Genomic DNA, 19,718 nt, shown 5'->3' with positions numbered 1-19,718 from the left:
CAGCTTCAGAGGCTTGGATTCAAATCAGAGCCCTGCCTTTAGGCAAGTGAAGTAAACTTTTCTGAGCCTCGGTTTCCTCATCTAATGAGGATAATAAGAGTGCCTACCTTATGTAACACACTTAGTCTAGAGCTAGGCACATGTGAGTGTATTATCATTTTTATCTAGGCAACAGGAGAGCCATAGTAAACAACCACAGGCTATGAAAAGGTGCCTGAGGAAACAAGGATGGGGTAATAAATTCCACCTGAGTGTTGGTTTCATTGTTGTTTTTGAAGTCCCTAACTTCCAGCCCAAAAGAGTACTTGTGTTCATTTCCACCAGATTATATTGGGTTGGCCAAAAAGTTCGTTCAGCTTTTTCCGTAACATCTTACAGAAATCCGAACTTTTTGGCCAACTCAATACAACCTCAGGCAAAGCATTCCCCAGCTGTTTGCCTCAGTTCTCTAATTTATTAAAGAGGGGCAATTCTTCCTAGTCCATAGAGTAGTGGAACTCAAACTCTGGCCAGTATCAGAACCACCTGGGGAACTTGGTAAAAATAAAAAGGCCTGAATTCTCCCTACTTCAATAAGTCTGGGTCTCTGTGTGCTTTATTATCTCCCCAGATGATTCTGATAACACATCAACTTTCCAAACAGCGATGAAAGAATAAAAAACACAAGGTTCTCTGTTTACTCTAAAGGGTCATAAATGATTCTCATTACTTAAATCCCATTTGTTCCACCTTCTATGGAGAGATCAGGCAGTTTAGGCTGTCCTCACATAAGTTGTATGTGCCCCAACCCAAGAGGAGCTGGACCTGCATCTCAGCATCCAGTGGGAATGAAAAACACAGGCCCTGGGGTCCTCAGTCCCTCGGAGGTCCTCTATAATCTAGCACCTATTTCACCAAGGGGGAAAGGGGAGCAATACCTTTCCCAGGATCACAGTAGCTGTATGGTAGAGCTGTAGTGGAACCCAGAGCTACAGATGCCTGGACCAGTGTTAGAAGGGATTATTTTGGAGGCTCTCATCCTGGAAGAATCCCTCTTGCCTGCTGACAGGTGGTACAACAAGTTGGAAGTCTGCAGGCAGTGCCCTGCAGGTTTTCTTGTAGGTGATGATATCTGGGAAGGGCCCCAGCCAAATTCTGATATTCCAGCAGCCCTGTTCCCAAAGGCTTGAAGATTAACTCAGGGTTCTTCTCCAAACCTGGAGAGGAAAGCAAGAACTAGTCTTTTTTTTTTTTTTTTTGGCCGCACCGCATAGCTTGTGGGATCTTAGTTCTCTGACCAGAGATTGAACCTGGGGCCACCACCACAGTGAAAGCGCCAAGTCCAAACCACTGGACCACCAGGGAAGTCCCAAGAACTACTCTTATATCTGAACATCTCAAGACAATCTTATTTACTGATCTTGTTGCCAGAACAAGAAAAAAGATCTATCGGTGGATGAGATCTGAGATTAGCATCACATTATGGAATCTCTGCCACCCCACAGGCCAGGAATACTGCCACTTAAATGGTGCTGGGCAAGGGAATAGAGGATGTTTCTCAAACCACAGTGAGTGTTTCAGTTGATTCAGAGCAAGAAACTTGAAGAGTGGGGCAAGGATTCAAACCAATAGGTCAGTGTAGTGGTCAAAGCCTCAGCCTTCAGAGATAGAAAGATCTGACTAGGGTAGAGTTTGGGCTCTGCAGAGGATTTGCTGTGGCCTTGGGCAAGCTATTCTTTACTTCCCTGAGCCTCAGTTTCCACATCTGTAAAAACAAAATAACAGTGCTACCCAGAGAGGTAGACAGGCTTTGTGGAGTCTGAAGCTTATACCACTGGGAAGGGGATTGAGGGTAGCAGTAAGGGGTGGAGAGAGCCTCTTTAAGAAAAAGAACACAAAATTACAAATTCAAAATTGCATGTAAGACCTTGGAAAGGGTCCCATGTGAGGGAGGGGCCCAGACAAATCTGTCTCGAATGCTACCAGTTAGCTGTGAGACCATTTAAATAAAGCTCATGGCACATGAGATGATGACGTGGGGAATGGTATGGCTTGAGTAAATGCTATAATTTTGAGGGAGGAGGAAATTTTGGCCCATTCATCTGTCACTGAAGCAGAGATAATGACAGAGAACGGAACACTAGAGAAACCTCCAAAGCCTTCTTTAGCTGCAGAGTTCTGTCCTGACTGCCACATGTGACCTTAGGCAACTCACACCCTCTCCTGAGGCCAGCGCTAGGCTGGGGGTTGAACAATCTCTGCCTCTCCGCCCCTTTCCAAAAGAATCCCCACTCCTCTCTCCCTGGAGCCTCACAGAAGCTAAGAAGCAGTTCGAGGTGAGTAAGTGCTCCTTTTTTTCCAGCTTAAGAAAGGGGAGCTCCCAGAAGGATGCCTTAGAGCAGGCATGCAGCCAGTGAGAAGCGGAGCCCCTGCCCCAACGGAGGTGGCGGGGCGGGATAGATATTCTCTTGGATGTAGAAATAGGTTATTGGCTAAAAAGCCTGATGCGTTGGGCTCTCGTCCCTACTCTGTCACTTTTTTAGCTATGTGACCTTAGGCAGGTCCCTTTAGTTCAGAGCCTGATTTCCTCATTAGTTAATTTATAGGACTAAGTGAGAAAATGTAGGTAAAGCACTTAGAAGAGCATCTATCCCTTAGTGAAGTGATTAATAAATAGTAGTTATCAAAATGATCAGTGTCATAGTCGCTGTTGCCGTTACTGTTGCTAGGTAAGCGGGGATGACTCCCTCCCCAGTCCCCTGCCCTCCTCTCCTCCTCCTCCTGGGCATTGCTCCTCTTCCACTGGGCTTCTTCGGGGCAGGAGGCACACCCTCCAGCGGAGGTGGGTGGGGCCTCGTTCCCACTTGGCCAGCGCCTGCTAAGGCACAAGCCGCTGAGCTGGGGTTTGCACCTGACTGGACACCTTCCTGCTCAGTGCAGACCCCACCATCACCGGGAGCCCTCTCTTTGTGAACAGCCATGCCCATGACAAAGAGTGCCGGTGGTCCCCAGGGAGCTGTTCACCTCAAACTGGACCTCAAGTCCTCTTTCGAAAGTGCCAAGAAGTTGCAGGACAAGGATTCCGGTTTCTTGGATGGAAGCCCTTCTGAGTCGCCGGACTCGGAGACGACCAAGGGCATAACGTGAGTGCTCTTTTCTGCCATCCCCAGTTCTGCCTTCCAGCCTGGAAGCTTGCAGTGGCAAAAAACCTGAGGGGGGTGTGTCTGACCCCCAACCCATCATGCAACCTTGGGGAAACCAAAGCTGCAAAAGGTGCAGTCAGAGGCTGAGTCAACTTGAGAACTTAAAGGGGCAGGAGGGGAGACTGTCAGAAAGCCCTTAGGATAGAGTGATCTAGCCCCCAACATGTGCAGGTGGGGAAACTAAGGCAAGTTACCCCAGGCCACGCACTGGCTCATTGGCAGGATGGGGGCTGGACTCCAGTGCTGGCCCTGGAGTCTGTCTGTCTGTCTGTTTGTTTGTTTTTAATTGAAGTATAGCCTTAGAGTCAGTTTTGCTCCTGGCCAGTCCTGATAATGTCCGGGAGGGGGGCAGAATCCCCAGCTTCTTGGTGGAGAAGGTGACACTTGAGCTAAAACCACAGACGACCAAGCATTGCCTCCTTCCTGCGGTTACCCGGGCCTCTACTTCCATTGACAACTGCAGTGACGACATCAGAAGCACAGTATGTAGAAGAGTCTAGTTTCTTCCACCTCCCTGGGGTGTGTTTGGGGGGAAGAGGGGGGGTTCACTCGTGAGGCTTTCAAACCGTGATAAGGAGGGGTGTACTGAAAGAGTTTCGGCAGGGACGCCAAGCTCCAGCTCCCTTCGCCTCCACCGTTAAAGCAGCATGGCTAGTTCACTGAGGAAAAATGGGTGGGGCGACTGGCTGGCGTGGTGGTCAGGTTCCGCAGCTTTATGAAGAAAACGTTGACCCTGTCGGTGTAGTAGAAAGGTCACTTGCATCCAAGGTGTGAGTCTGCTCCTTCTTTCTCGAAGCCTCAGTTTTCCCCATATGCAAAATGGGGACACATTGTTGGCAGTGTGAATTTAAGGAGGTTGCCTGTGGCAGTTACATCTGAAAGGTTGAGTGTTGTGTGGGTTGGGGGAGAGTGTGCAGCAAAGAGGGAGAAAGAGGCAGGCAAAGCTCCTCCCACTGCCACCCTGCAGGACCATTCAGGGATGGACACAATGACTGACGTCGTGACCGGGTTCACTTGCCCCAGGGCTAGTCCCCCAGGGTTGCTAAGAATTCAGGATCCTGAGGGTGAGATCTCCAGGCCTTGGGGCATCCACTGCTGAGGTGGGCTATTTCTCCATCGGAGGCCTTGAGGGAACCAGTCCTGAACGGTTGGGTTGGAATAGTGACATCTTATGGAAAAACCCAAACGAACTTTTTGGCCAACCCAATAAGATATGGTTTGATGGCAATTTTAGCTACTTAAGAATCAGAGAAGAAAGCAAGTCAGAACTAGCTCCTGGCTTGGAGGGAGGTAATAAACAGGTTGGGTAAGCATGGTACCTATGGAGTTAGCTCACCGGGGTTTGAATTCCCACTTCAGCTACTTACCAGCCTGAGCAAGTGATAGAACTTAGTACTCTAATTTCTCCCCTGTGGAATAACAGTTGGCTCCTCCCCAGGGTGGCTGCAAAGGCGATTTGTGCAGGAAGCCCCCAAGCTTAGTGCCCGTAAGCCGACTACTGTGACTACAGTGACGTTCCGAAGTCACCAAAGGAGTTAAGGCTAGAACCCAGGTCTCCTGCCTCCCAGCCCAGTGCTTTGCACAACTCACCACATTATTAAGTTGTCTTAGTCACCCAAAGTTAAATTCTGATGTCCTAAGTCCCTTAGTTAGAAATTTCCAAGTGACCCTTTGACCCTAGTTGCAAAACAAGCCCATCATTGGAGGGCCGTGGGGTGCAGTGCTCAATCAGCGATGTTGACACCCACAGGGAGAGAGAAAGGGACGCAGAGACTCTCCACCCTCTTTCTCCCACAGTTTTTCCCTTTAACCCTTAACAAATGGCAGATCCTCAGGAAGCTAGAGGATTCAGGGATTAATATAAAGAACATTTATATTAATCCCTGAATGTTTGGGGCAGTTCTTCCAAAAATATTCCTCCTAACATTCATAGAGGCTCAGCAAAGTGGACATGTTGCCCAAGATAACACAGCTAGTTAAGTAGTAGATCAAACCCATGCTCCCGAAGTAGAGGCGTGGAGTCTTAACCACTGGACCACCAGGGAAGTGCAGCCTTGGGTTTTAATCCCTGGTTTGTCCAACCCCAGAGACCAGGCTCCTTCCATAATACCTCTGCTGTTCTTCACAGTAAGTCTCTTCACTTGGAAGGCTCTCCTGGGGAATTTCCAAGGTTTCTCAAGTTATAAATGTTAACCCGATACTCATCTTAGTTTAACCTCGTCCAGGTACAAAGAGGTGTAAAAATAGGTTGTTTTGTTAATTCACCGCCAGAGAGGATACCTCCCTAGAACTTCACCCCGGGTGGCTTAGACCTTGTCTTCTGGACCACCTTCACATCTGTCTTAAAAGTCTGAGTGTTGTGTTTTGTTTTTGCCGGAGGTAGGAGGAGACTTGCCATTCCCCAGTTTGATGTCCTGGCCTGAGGGAAAAAAAAATCCCTCTGGAGCCCAAACCCTAAATAAGCCTGTCCCAACAGACCCCATCTGGGGACCAAGTCATTTGGCCTCTTCATTCAGAAGTCACAATGATTTCTCTTTGCTGCCTGCCCTTTCTCCTTTTCTCTGAGTTCAGTCCTATATCTGCTACCAGTATTATGACCTTGGGCTGTTTGCTGCCCTCTCTGAGCCTTACTTCCCTCAATTATGAAATGGGGCTGTCCCTTTAACCCATCTCTCTGGGCTCCTTTCCGGGAGGCAGTCCAGTAGAAGTGGGATGAAGAACAAAGACTCTGAGGCAGTTCTGGGTTGAAATTCTGGCTCCGCAATATATCCTTAGATAAGTCATTTTAAAAAATCTCTATTCCTCAGTTTCCTCATCTGCAAAATAAGGGCAATAACCTACTTCCTTGTCTTGACAAGAGGATTAAATGAGAATAATACATGTAATCCTTAGCATAATGTCTGTTATATAGTAAGTGTTCTAATGGCATATATTGAGTGTTAGCTGATAAAACCAGGACAGTTCTGGGCAAACTGGGACGGTTGGTCACCCTACATGAGACCCAGAGTGCCAGCAAAGGCCGTGGAGACTGAGAGACAACCAGGAGCCCACCTATCCAGCTCAACTCTGGTGTGGGCACACTGGGACAGAATGCCTGTTGGATCTCCTCACCTCTGCACACCCACATGCTCATGTCTTTTTCCTCTCCTTTAGAGCATTCCAGACCTTGGTTCACCTGGTGAAAGGTAACATAGGCACAGGGATCCTGGGACTACCCCTGGCTACGAAGAATGCAGGCATCCTGGTAAGAGGGGCTGCCACAGGTGGGGCCAGTACAACTGGATGGTAGCAAGGAGGTACGAGGACAGCCTCTAAAGGTTTATAGTGGCCTACAGTGAGCAATCTTTCTGAAAGGCAGCTTGGTCCAGACTTGGAGTCTAGATATCTAGCCTAGGTTTGAGTTCTGGCCCTGCCACAGGCTTTGAGTGGCCTCAGCAAGCCAGTTGTCCACTGTGCAGGCCTTAGCTTCCTCCCCTGTGGAATGCAAGGGTTGGACTATGACTGGTTTTCCAGCTGTGCTCTGTAGAGCACTAGCTCCCAGGGGCACCTCAGAGGCCACTGAGGACCACAGTTCTGAGCCCTTACTCCTTCCACCGTACCCCACTGTGACTGCCTTTTGCACTTTCCCGGAGTACGACTTGAGAGCATATTTGCAAGAATAGATAACATTGTAAGTCAAGTATACTTCAAGAAAGAAAAAAGAAAAGAAAGAATCGCTGTTACTGCTAAAAAGGGTTTGCAAACCAGTTTGCTAGAAAATTCTTGGAGTTCGGAATAATATCTGCACTACCAAATCTCTCCTGGCCGAGTTATTCACAAGTCCATTCTCTTCTCTCTTCCCTTGCCCCTTGGCCCTTCCTCCAGATGGGCCCTCTCAGTTTGCTGGCCATGGGCTTCATCTCCTGCCACTGTATGCACATCCTGGTCAGGTGCGCCCAGCGCTTCTGCCACAGGTGAGGAAAACACCGTCCTCTTGTCACTTCCTTTGGTACTTGGTTCTCAGGGACATCCCAGAAGCATCCCACATATAACAAGAGTTCACTTCTTAATTTCTTCCAACAAGGCCAAGAAAAAGAGAAAAGCATTTGGGGCAGGGAGCTAAATGAAGCTCTACCACATGACTCATTAGGTGATCTCAATCAGGCCATTGTGCTTATCTGTTTGGCTCATCTATAAACTGGGCATAAACAATCCATGCCTAACCCTGCCTCAGAGAATTGTCATGAGGATCCAGTGGGATCAAGGATATGAGAACTACTGTACCCATGCAAGGTGTGTATTATTACCCATGTTATATAGTCACCGTCCCACTTGACATGTAAGGAAAACAAGCCACCAAGGAAATACCACCAGGTGTCAAAACCTGAACTAGAACTTGGGTTTCTGCCCCAGTGTTCTTTCCATTCTAGCTGGGTTCTGTCTTGCTATGCGTCTCCTGACTTTTCAGTATATTATCTTAATTTAAACTGCCTCTTGGTAACTGTATGCAGTCTCTCCTGCAGACTGAACAAGCCCTTTATGGACTACGGGGACACGGTGATGCACGGACTAGAAGGCAGCCCCAGCACCTGGCTCCGGAACCACGCCCACTGGGGAAGGTACCTTGGTCTTGCTTTGCCCAAAGTAGGGAGGACGTGCGGCTGTCAGGGATGCTCTCTTCCCTGGAAAGTTGGCTCGTGTAACACAGAACACTGGACTTCACATGAAAGGGATTCAATGGCAGTCTTCCTGATCCAGCCCCGCTCCTTGTATATACAGGGTTCTCATTCCTTTGCTATGCAACTTGAATATCATTCACTTTTTTATTAAACCACATTTATCTAGTTGCGACTATGTACCAGGCCCTAGAAATACTGTGGGCAACAAGGCAAACAAAGCTTTGCCCGTGCAGAATCCATAGTCCAATGGGAAACACAGACCTTAAACAGTTTAGGACACAGTTACTTAATAGCCACTGGGATAAGTACCATGAAGGAAAGAAGCACTAGTTGCTACCAAGCAGGTAAGGAGATGTACGTAGGTTCAGGTACGCTTCCTAGGATGGAACAGTTGAGATGAGTTCTGAAGGAAGGCATTCTTAGAAATGAGGAATTACCTAGGGAAAAGTGGGCAGGAGCCTGAAGGGCCTTCCAGGAAGAGGAGCAAGCTATGAAGGTCCTGAAGCAAGAGGGAGTATGTGACAGTTTCAGGGTAAAGAACGACCAGGTAGCTTGAGGGCAGATAGGGAGATGATGCTGAAGAAGGATCCAAGGGCCCAAACAAGGTGTACATTTTAGACCCTCTTCAAGGTCTTGTTCTTTTCTTAAAAGCAACCAGGAAACCATTGGAGGGTTTTAATCAGCGGCTTTCCTGTTTTAATCATATTCGCATTGTCTGAAGATCTGTCTGGCTTCTGTAAGGAGAAGAAATTGTAAGGGAGCAAGAATAGAGTTAGACCCATGAAGAGGCTGTTGACAATGTCCAGGCAGGTGACAGTGATGGCTGGGTCCAAGCTGGTGGCAGTGGGGATGGAGAAAAGTGAATTTGGTCATGATTTGGATCCCAGGGTTGTGGGGAGAGGAAAGAAAGAGTCAAGGTTGACTCAGGCTTCTGATGACTTGTGTTTTGCATATTCAAGCAGAGATGTCAAGTGGGTAGTTATATGTATAGGTTTGAACCTGTCTTCATGCAGGAGACACTGAAGTCATCAGCTATGATGCCAGGGGACAGAAGAGGTCTCTTAGGGAGAGAGTATATAGTGAGAAGAAAAGAGAGAAAAAGACCAAGACGTTGAGGGTTCCTTGGTGAGCTGAAGTCTACCTCCTGCAGCCTCCACTTTTTTGCTTTTGGAGATGATGGAAACAGTCAACGCCTGTCTCCTGGTACTTGGGACTAAATCTACTCTTTTGTCTTTGTTTTCCCACCTCTCCCCACCCTGTCTGTCTACTCTTTTCTACTCACCTCTAGATTATCAAAGTCTCTCTTGAACTGTGATACCCCAAACTGCACTACCTGAGGTGCGCCTTGCCCATGAGCATCATGGGTCTGGCATGTCTCTTGACCCAAAGCCCATTCACATACTGAATTAATAAATTCAGCCTATGAGCAGACTAGTAAGGCTATGGGATGACTTCCAGTATTTTCCCAATTGTGTGACTCAAGAGGTGGCTTTTGCCTGTCGCAACCCGTCAGATCCTTCTACTTATTGTTGGGCACGTAAGGTAGATCTTCCTGCTCTATTTAGGAATTTCCCTCCACTAATTATCTCCTCTCCTATAACTTGAACTTCTTTTTTGAACTATGGGCTCTTCCTCTCAACACTGAAATGTGTTCATGTATCTCCATCTTAAAAACAATAAAATAAATTAATAAAGCCTCCTGGACCTTATATCGTCCTCTATCTCATATTCATTATCTGATTATTCAACAGATATATACTGAATACCTGCAGTGTGTCAGGAAGTGCTTTAGGCAGTGGGTTTACAACGATGAACAAAATGGGCACCTTCAAGACTGGAACTCACACTCTAGCTTTATGAAAGAATAGCCCACCCTCTAATTTTACGTCCATACACCCCATTCACACCTCCTTCATGGGTCACCTGGCTTTCCTGTCCTGTACTTCTACTGAAGTCCTTTCCACCAGTGTCCTAAAAGACCTCCCTGTTGCACCTTCTTTGCCCTAGAGAACCTCTCAGCAGCAGTGGGTACAATTGACTGTTCTCTTCTTCAAACATTCTCTCTTCACTTGGCTTCTATTAAACCCTTTTTCATCCTAGTTTCCTACCTACCTCTCTGGTCATTACTTTGCAGGCTTCTTCGTTTCTATCCTCCCTTTAAATGTTGGTGTTCTCTAGGGTTTGGAACGCTGCCTTCTCTTCTCACTCTGCACACTTTCCAACACTAATTTGCCTTCTCAAGGCTTTATCCATCACTGACAAATCAACATTTCCAGACCCCAGTATGTGGTTGTCTCCTGAATGTCTCCTGTAGGAACCTCAAGCTCAACAATTCAGGTACTGAATGTGCCATTTCTTCCCCTTCCCCTAAAACCTGTTCTTCCTTCTGAGTTTCCCAGTTCATTTTGTTGTCCAAGCCAAAAACTTGTCACTCACCTTAAGTCATTTCCTTTTTCCTTCCCCTAGATGTAGGTGGTCACCAGGTTCTGTAAGTTCTAGTTCCCTAGTATCTCTTAAAATGCTTTCAGTTCTCTCACCCTAACAGCTACGTCTTTGTCCAGGTGGCTGCCATCTTTCACCTCCATTATCTGGTCTTCCCATCCTCAGTCTTGCCCCCTCCAATGGACTCTCCACATGGCAGCTAGAGAAATCTGCCTAATCCCTCTGCTGAAATGCTTTTTCCTCACTACTTCTTCGCCATCTGCCCCTCCTCTTTATTCCTTTTTTTCTTCTCTCACTCTCTTTCTTCCTCTTCCCAGGGGACTCCCGCTCAGGTATTGGTTTTTTCTAAGAAGGCTGTCTGCTCTTTAATTCGGGTAAAATGCCCTTTTTACCATGGCCCTTAGTGCCATATTATTATTTTTTTAATTAATTTATTTCTGGCAGCACTGGGTCTTCGTTGCTGCATGCGGGCTTTCTCTAGTTGCGGCGAGCGGGAGCTACTCTTTGTTGCAGTGCACGGGCTTCTCATTGCGGTGGCTTCTCTTGTTGCAGAGCACGGGCTCTAGGTGTGCAGGCTTCAGTAGTTGTGGCTCACAGGCTCTAGAGCACAGGCTCAGTAGTTGTGGCACGTGGGATTAGTTGCTCCACGGCATGTGGGATCTTCCCAGACCAGGAATCGAACCCATGTCCCCTGCATTGGCAGGTGGATTCTTAACCACTGCGCCACCAGGGAAGTCCCGCCATATTATTTTTTATCCATCTCACCCACTAGTCTCTAAACCACTAGAGGAAAAGAACACGTGTTATTTGTCTGTGTATCTTCAGTGCTTAATACGGTGTCTGGTACATGGTAGGAAAAAATTTTAATGATTGCTAATATGTTGTGCCTACTGCCTTACATCAATTAGTATCAACACAGAACCTGGGTATGGGGCAAGGTTCCTGAGGATGAAGAATTTTACCACTGCTGAGTTGAGAGTGTGGAGGTGGTTGAGAAACATGTTTTTCAAAGAACTATTGTTACGTCCCTTCTACTGCCCCATTGTTGATTGTGGTAGCAGGACCGAGGGTGCTGGTCGAGGGTCACCAACCCCTGGGAACAGAAACGGAAATGACAAGCCAGCTCTTCTTTTATAACAAGTTTTTTTTCTTTTTCTCTCTCTCCTCTCTTTCAGGCGTATGGTGAGCTTCTTTCTTATAGTCACCCAGATGGGCTTCTGCTGCGTGTACATTGTGTTTCTGGCTGATAATTTAAAACAGGTAGAGTCTTCTAGAGAAGGTGGGAGGGAAAAGAACATGGAAAAGGAGGGTCCTCTTTTTCTAGTTGTTCAACAAATAGCTTCTTCTCTTTGGGCCCTAGTGTCCTCATCATACAATGAAGAAAGTTAAACTGAGTGTTATCAAAGAACCCAGGCTTCCCCCAGTTCACGTATCTGCAGATTTCTGTAAGTGATTACTTTATCCACAGTACCCTTTGTCCAAGAGTTTTCTCTAAAACTGGACCTGTCCTCAAGGTTGGTCTTTAAAATTGAGCTGGAAGTAACCTTGGATTTTGTCAGTCGTCCTGCCTTGGTACGTAATCATCCTTAACTCTTCTTAAACTGATATAGGTCTTTTTGAATGATACCTAATCTTTGGGCCATCCTTATCTACCTTTAGCTGTTTAATCTCCTTGGTTTAACAGTTTTTTGTCCCCGAGAAATTCTTCTGATCTAACCCAATAGTTATCTTGGAGCAATTTGAGCAAAGTAATGTGGGTAATAACAGAGGCTATCCTTAATCAATAAGCTTAAAAAAGAAAACTATTCTTCAGGGCTCTTTTTCTGTTTATAGTACTACCAGAAATTTGGAAATGTAAAAAAAAAATTTAAAAGAAGGAAAAAAATAGTGAGAATTCAGAATTGGCTTCTATTATGTGTCAGGTACAGTGCTGATCATTTTATAAGCTTTCCCTCATTTAATTCTCTCCATGGTCTTATCAGAGTAGGTACTATGGTTATTCCCATCTTACAGATGAGAAAACTGATGTTATGAACTCTATAATGTATATAAATATGGTCACAGAACAAAGGTTAAAAACACAGGCCTTTTTAACATCACAGCTCAAGTTTTTAAACACTATGCTATACTGCTTCTCAAAATAAAACAAAATTATTCTTAATCCAACCACTCATGGATTGTTTTAAATGAGTATTAACTGATTAGCATTTTTCAATGTCCTTCAATTTTTTAGTGTAATTTTTAATAGTTTTAGAATTTTCCATCGTACAGATGACTTAGTCTTTTATCATCTGATATTTTCTGTTTTTCTACTATAATCTGTACAAGTCTTTGTACAACCCTTTATTACTTTAGTATATGTATTTTTTAAGTAAAATTACTGGGTCAAGGAATTTGATTTGAAGGCTCTTAATTGCCAGATTGCTGCTTGGAAATCAATCTGACATTAGCAGAACTTTATCAATCATCTGTCTAGAGACAAGCTAAGCATTATCTCAAGGAGTTTTCAGACTAAGTGGGATGTGCTCTAAGACATATAAAAAGCTAAATATCAATATAATATGTCGGTGTTGGGTCAGGACTCCACTAACACCCTGAGGTTGGGGATGCTTAATTGTGAGCTAAGGGGCAGAAATGTATGGGAGCAGGAGAGATCATTGGAGCAAGAGAAGGCTCCCTTGAGGAGATGCACCTGAGCTGGGCATTGAAGGGCAGGTTGGAGAAGTAGTGGCAGCCAAGGTGGGAGGAGGAATAAACACCTGAAGGCAGGAATGTACAGGACTTGCTCAGGAGAGGCAATACAAGTGGTTGTAGAAGAAGGTGTGGGCCTTGGGAGAGGAAGAGCTTTCACAGTTGAATGGGTCCATTTATGGAAGGCCTTGAATACCTGGCTAATGTTCCAAGTATTTTTCCTACTGTAGTGAGGAATCAGAAAATAACAAGACTTAATGATTTATTTAAGTATTCATGATGTGTTAAATGAAAAGGAGATTTCTTTTTTTTTAATTAATTAATTAATTTATTTTTGGCTGTGTTGGGTTTTCGTTGCTGTGCATGGGCTTTCTCAAGTTGCAGTGAGCGGGGGGCTACTCTTCATTGCAGTGCGCAGGCTTCTCATTGTGGAGGCTTCTCTTGTTGCGGAGCAGGGCTCTAGGCACACAGGCTTCAGTAGTTGTGGCACACGGGCTCAGTAGTTGTGGCTCACAGGCTTTAGAGCGCAGGCTCAGTAGTTGTGGCACATGGGCTTAGTTGCTCCGTGGCATGTGGTATCTTCCCGGACCAGGGATCGAACCCGTGTCCCCTGCATTGGCAGGCGGATACTTAACCACTGCGCCACCAGGGAAGTCCCGGAAAGGAGATTTCAAAATAAGAGTGTGTATACTATAATTTCAGTCTTGTAAAATAAAAAGGGTGCGTGTAATACATGTAATTTGTGATACTGCATAGAAAATGTACAAATGAATATATTGCAAGGCATTACCATGGCTACCCATAGGTACTGAGATTATCATTGATTTTACATTTTCTTCTTGCTTAAATCTAGTTTCTAATTGTTCTGCAGTGGACTGTGTTGCTTGCACAATAAGACTGTAGCCATTAAGTCATGCTGATTCCAAAGGAGGGTGGTACCCTCCCTCCTACCCCCACTTTGCTGGGAGGTATTTGTACAGTGTGCAGGGGGTGTTCCTTGTTTGTCGCAATGACGTGGGGATGCTAATACCTTTTACTGGGTGGCGTCCAGAGATGCTAAATGTCCTGCAATGAATGGTCAAATGCTCACAAGGAAGAGTTCTTTCACTCAAAATGTCAATGTTGGTCCAATTAAGAAACAGTAAGTGATGAGCTTTTTTGGTTATAAGCAAAAGAAACAGATTCAGTGGAACTTAAGCAGAGAATGAGTTTAGTGGAAGAATATTAGCTAACTTCCAAAATGACAGAGAAAACTTAAAAAAAAAAAAATGGGTCTCAGAAAAGGACAGGAACAGGAACCAGGGCAGCTAGGGGGATGTTGATAGAACTCATGAGCAGTCTTCTCAGGGATTCCCTCTCATAATTACTGTTTACCCTTTTCTAGGTCTGCCTTGTGTCATTTTGCTTGTTATTTAGATTCATATTCCAGGGAGAGATTTTCCATATTCCAGGGAGTGCCTCTGCTTGAGTCAAAGGCAGTGCTTTGACTCTGCCACATGATTGTGATTTACAGTCCACCAAGGTTGTATTCATGTGGGAGAGAATGCACCAAAAATAAATCAAACTCAGGAGGAATGGATTCTGCGTTGCCAAAAGCTAACAAATAGCCACTCTAAGTTTAGGTATTTATGTTTATTAAGTTTGTTTTTTATTGAAGTTATTTCTGCAGCTTCTGTTGAGGAAGTATGGTGCAGAAGATGTGCAGTAAGAAGTCCTAAAGTCACTCTCACTCACTCTGAGACCCTGGCACGTGAGACATGCTAGCTCTTTGTGAGGGAGTCTGATTATGGGCCAGGCACTCAGCTAATCATGTGGCCAGAAGATTCATCGAATCTTCCCCTTGCTTTTCCCATTCCTCTCCCAGGTAGTGGAAGCGGTTAATAGCACAACCAACAACTGCCATTACAACGGGACAGTGATCCTGACGCCCACCGTGGACTCTCAACTCTACATGCTCGCCTTCCTGCCCCTCCTGGTGCTGATAGTCCTCATCCGGAACCTCAGGGTTCTGACCATCTTCTCCCTGTTGGCCAACATCACCATGCTGGTCAGCTTGATCATCATCGCCCAGTCCATCATCCAGGTTAGCACACCACACTCCTCACTCCTCTAGTGGGCGGAGCCTTTTATCAATGACAGACTGACACCTGGGGCCAGCCCTGAGGGTAGATAGGTATGCACTCCCCTCGTCAGCTTAGAACCCACTTTACTGTAGCATTTCTTCCACAAAGATGTCTCTGTGCACTCTCATTTTTCTGGGTATCTCCTCTTTGATGTTCCTTCTCCAATACTCGTTTTATGTCAAATCCTGGTTTTAGAAAAAAATTATGCTTTGCAAGGAAAATATCTTGATTGGTTAACTATAGACCATTCCTGTAATGGCTGGATAGCAGCAAAAGGCAGATAAAAAGCAGGATTTTCTACCACAGCTAAACCTTATTGAACTAGTCTTACATCCTCTAAGCTATAATTCCAAGTAATTGCAAAATTACCCCTAGGGAACTCAAGAGAAAACAAGAACAACACCTAATATTTAGTCACAGAGGTATAAATAGAAAGTCTTGAAAGACCACAAACAAATCTATCGTGGTGTAAATCACACATCTTTGAAGTTGAGTATGGATATTCATTTTCCCTCAGTTTCCCACTTTTCTCTCCTTTCTAATTTTCATTTTATAATGGACAAGCCTACATAGAAATTTAAATCCAGAAGACCCTTGGCATGCCTAATACCTTTCAAGATGTTTTCCTCTTTCAGAAGTCACAAGAAAAAAACGTTATTTTGTCCATGGAATTTAGTAAAAATAACAGATTAGCCAAATATTTTAGGATAACCACAGATAAGTCTTAAGGCAATATTGATAGATTCTACAAAATTGAATTCCCCAATGAAATAGCTACCTCTGATTTATTTTTGGACTATTCCAGAGGTTGCTCAGTTAGAGAAATTGTTCTGTCATTATTTTCACATACTAGGTCACAGGGTACATAAAATATTTATTCCACACACTTTCTTCTCCTTCTATTTACAGCTCATTGAAGAAGAAAAGGGGACTTTCATATTTAACTAATTACTTTGGGCTCCCTAGAATGTCACTGTAACTATAGTCACAGTAATTTCCAACATCTATAACCACTGGTACATTCAAAGTGTTCTTGGGCACTTTAGGCTAGTACTAAACTGTGGTGTGGAAGATTTTCTTCTGGAGGATTCTGATAAACCAGACTCCCTCTGTGAGATCCCTGATCCTTCAGTACTTTGATAATACCTTAATCTTTCTTTCCTCTGGCTCTTTGGTATTGGGAAGTGTTAAAATCAACTCTGATTGTTGCCTACTTCCTTTTGAAGTTTTCTGAATTTCTTGATATTCAATTTTTTTTATAATTCAGCTTTACTCTCAGAATACTCTTCTCTTAAGGGAGCCCAAACATGCTTTGAGAGAAAATGTCTTTACCACATTTCTCTCCCCCATAGGGAATTCCAGACCCCAGCCACTTGCCACTGGTAGCAAATTGGAAGACGTACTCGCTCTTCTTTGGAACAGCCGTTTTTTCATTTGAAAGCATTGGTGTGGTAAGGTTTCAATTGGGGTAGACTTTGCAAGGTGCTGTGGGTGGCCTTCTGAACAGGAGCTGGGAGCTCTGGGTTCTGTGTGCACGGGAGAAACTAACCCCTGACCTCACTTGGGTCAGCTGGAGAAACTAACCTCTGACCTCACTTTGGACCAGCAGGAGAAAGTAGGTTATAGCAGAGAGGTTAGAGCAGTCAGGAGAGTTTTATTCCTGTCCCAGTACATTTGTTAAACATTTATCTTCATATCAACATGTATTTATTAATCTTTAAAAATCAAGATAAATGGAGGTGTACAACTTAAATTACAGGACTTTTATGAAACATAAAGGAGTTTTAAACTGGAAAGTACAGTTTATTTACAATGGATTATTATATAGTCTCTACTGCCACACTTGAGGAAGGATAGTGCTGTGTATAATTTTTTTCTTCCAGTTTTATTGAGGTATAATTGACTTACAACACTGTATAAGTTTAAGGTGTACAGCATAATGAGCTGACTTACATATGTCATGAAATGATTATCACAATAAGTTTAGTGAACATCCATGATCTCATACAGATACATAATTAAAGAAATAGAAAAAAATTTTTTTCCTTGTGATGAAAACTCAGGATTTACTTAATTTTCATATATAGAATAGTGTTAATTATATTTATAATTGACCTACAGCACTATGTTAGTTCCTGTTACTTACAACATAGTAATTCGATATTTCTATGGCTTTCAAAATGATCACCATGGTAAGTCTAGTTACGATAAATGTCACAATACAAAGATATTACATAGTTATTGACTGTTTTCCCTGTACTGTACATTTCATACCTGTGACTCATTTATTTTGCAAGTAGTAGTTTGTACCTCTTGTACCTCTATGCTTTTTAAGTTTACTTTTAATTTATATACAGTACAATTCACTTTTATTTGGTGTACATCTCTTTAAGTTTTGAGAAGTGCAGAGTCATAGATGCACCACAATCAGAACACAGAACAATTCCCCCACCATAAAAAGCTCCCTTGTGCTGCCCTTCTTGTAGTCAACTTCCCCCCACTCCCACTAACCCCTGGCATCCACCTTCTGTTCTCTGTCTCTGTTGTTTCACTTTTTCCAGAATGCCATCCACATGGGATCATACGGTATGTAACCTCTTAAGCTTGGCTTCTTTCATTTAGCTGCATGTACAGTCATCCACGTGGTTGCACGCATCAGGAGCTTGCTGCTTTCTACCGCTGAGCATCCACTGTGTGAGCAGTACCACGATTTGTTTAACCATCACCTGTTTAAGGACATTTAGGTTGTTTCTAGTTTCTGACGATTATGAGTAATGCTACTGTAAGCATTTGTGTACAGGGTTTTGTGTGAACATACGTTTTCATTTCTCTAGGAGTAGGTTTGTTAGGTGACATGTTAATGTATGTTTAACTTTATAGAAAATTGCCCAACAGTTTTCCAGAATTGCTATACCATTTTGCATTCCCACCGGATGTATGAGTGTTAGAATTCCTTTGCATCTTTGCTAGTTCTTATCTGTGTTTTAGTGTTTTTTTAAATTTTAGCCATTCTAATAGGTGTGTAGTGCTATTTGATTGTGATTTAATTTGCATTTTACTAATGACCAACGAGTTTGAGCATCTTTTTATGGGCTTATTTGACATCTGTGTATCGTCTTTGGTATAAGTGTTCAAATCTGCTAATTTTTTTTTTTTAATTTATTTTTGGGTGTGTTGGGTCTTCATTTCTGTGCGAGGGCTTTCTCTAGTTGCCGCAAGTGGGGGCCACTCTTCATCGCAGTGCGCGGGCCTCTCACTATCGCGGCCTCTCTTGCTGCGGAGCACAGGCTCCAGACGCGCAGGCTCAGTAATTGTGGCTCACGGGCCTAGGTGCTCCGCGGCATGTGGGATCTTCCCAGACCAGGGCTCGAACCCGTGTCCCCTGCACCGGCAGGCAGACTCTCAACCACTGCGCCACCAGGGAAGCCCCAAATCTGCGAATTTTTAAAGAACTGAGTTGTTGTCTTTTATTGCTGAGTTTTAAAAATTCTTTATATATGCCAAATGCAAATCCTTTATTAGATGTGTAATTTGCAAATATTTTCTCTAGTCTGTAGCTTGTCTTTTCATTCTCTTAACATTGTCTTTCATAGAGAAAAAGTTTTAATTTTGATGAAGTTCAACATATCAAAATTTTCCATTTATGGCTCCTACTTTTGGTGTTTTATCTAAAACACTTTGCCTACTCCAAAGTCACAAAGACTTTTCTCCCGTATTTTCTTCTAAGTGTTTTGTTTTCATTGTACATTTAGATCTATGATACATTCTGAGTTAATTTTTGTTAAAAGTGTTTATAGGTTGAAGTTCAATTTTTTTAAGGATGCCAATTATTCCTTCATCATTTGTTGAAAAGACTGTCTACTCTCCATTGAATTACCTTTGCATCTTTGTAAAAAGCTAATCGATATATGAATATGGGTCAGTTTCTGGACTTCCTATACTGATTCATTGATCAATGTGTCTTTCCTTTCATGAATACCAAAATATCTTGATAACACAAGCTTTACCTTAAAATCATGTAATATTAGAGCTCCAACTTTGTCCTAATTAGTATTTGTGTGATACATTTTTTTCCATCCTTTTAATTTTTTTATCGAGATAAAATTCACCATTTTAACCATTTTAAAATATATAATTCAGTGGTTTTCATTGCCTTCACAATATTGTGCATTCATCACCACTGTCTAATTCCGAAACATTTTCATCATCCCAAAAAGAGACCCTATGCCCATTAAGCAGTCAGTCTCCATTCCCCTCTGCTCCCAGCCCTGGCAACCACAATCTTTGTCCTTTAATTGGTGTGGTGAGACCATTTGCAGTTAATGCAGTTATTATGTTTCTTAGGTCTGCATTTTATTATTTGTTTTCTGTTCTACCCTTCCTTTTGCTTTCCCATTTTCTCTTTTTGCCTCCTTTTGGATTCTTTGAATACTGTTTCGTATTCTACTTTAGTTTGCCCATTGGAGGTTGTATCTGTATCTGTATCTCTTTCTGTAATACTTTTCATGGTTGCTCTAGGGATTACAGTATACATATATAACTTTTCACAGTTTACTTACAGTTAATATTTTATCATTTCTAGTAAACTATAGAAATCTTATAGTTGTAGAGTTTTTTTTTCT

At 43.6% G+C, this 19,718-nt stretch overlaps 1 protein-coding gene across 1 annotated transcript in view; it reads left to right on the top strand.

Annotated features, from left to right (window-relative positions):
* The first annotated feature begins 2,856 nt into the window (after positions 1-2,856).
* The window catches only part of SLC36A2 (solute carrier family 36 member 2), a 28,917-nt gene continuing 12,055 nt past the window's right edge, over positions 2,857-19,718 (top strand). The window contains exons 1-7 of the mRNA XM_068536240.1: positions 2,857-3,122; positions 6,336-6,426; positions 7,047-7,135; positions 7,685-7,780; positions 11,458-11,542; positions 14,838-15,056; positions 16,449-16,547. Of these exons, the coding sequence (XP_068392341.1) occupies positions 2,959-3,122; positions 6,336-6,426; positions 7,047-7,135; positions 7,685-7,780; positions 11,458-11,542; positions 14,838-15,056; positions 16,449-16,547 (843 nt within the window). The 5' untranslated portion in view covers positions 2,857-2,958. The remainder of the gene's footprint in view (positions 3,123-6,335; positions 6,427-7,046; positions 7,136-7,684; positions 7,781-11,457; positions 11,543-14,837; positions 15,057-16,448; positions 16,548-19,718) is intronic.

The sequence above is a fragment of the Eschrichtius robustus genome, chromosome 2 (assembly GCF_028021215.1).
Source record: "Eschrichtius robustus isolate mEscRob2 chromosome 2, mEscRob2.pri, whole genome shotgun sequence".
Classification (NCBI taxonomy): domain Eukaryota; kingdom Metazoa; phylum Chordata; class Mammalia; order Artiodactyla; family Eschrichtiidae; genus Eschrichtius; species Eschrichtius robustus.
This window is presented reverse-complemented; position numbering and strand designations above follow the sequence as displayed.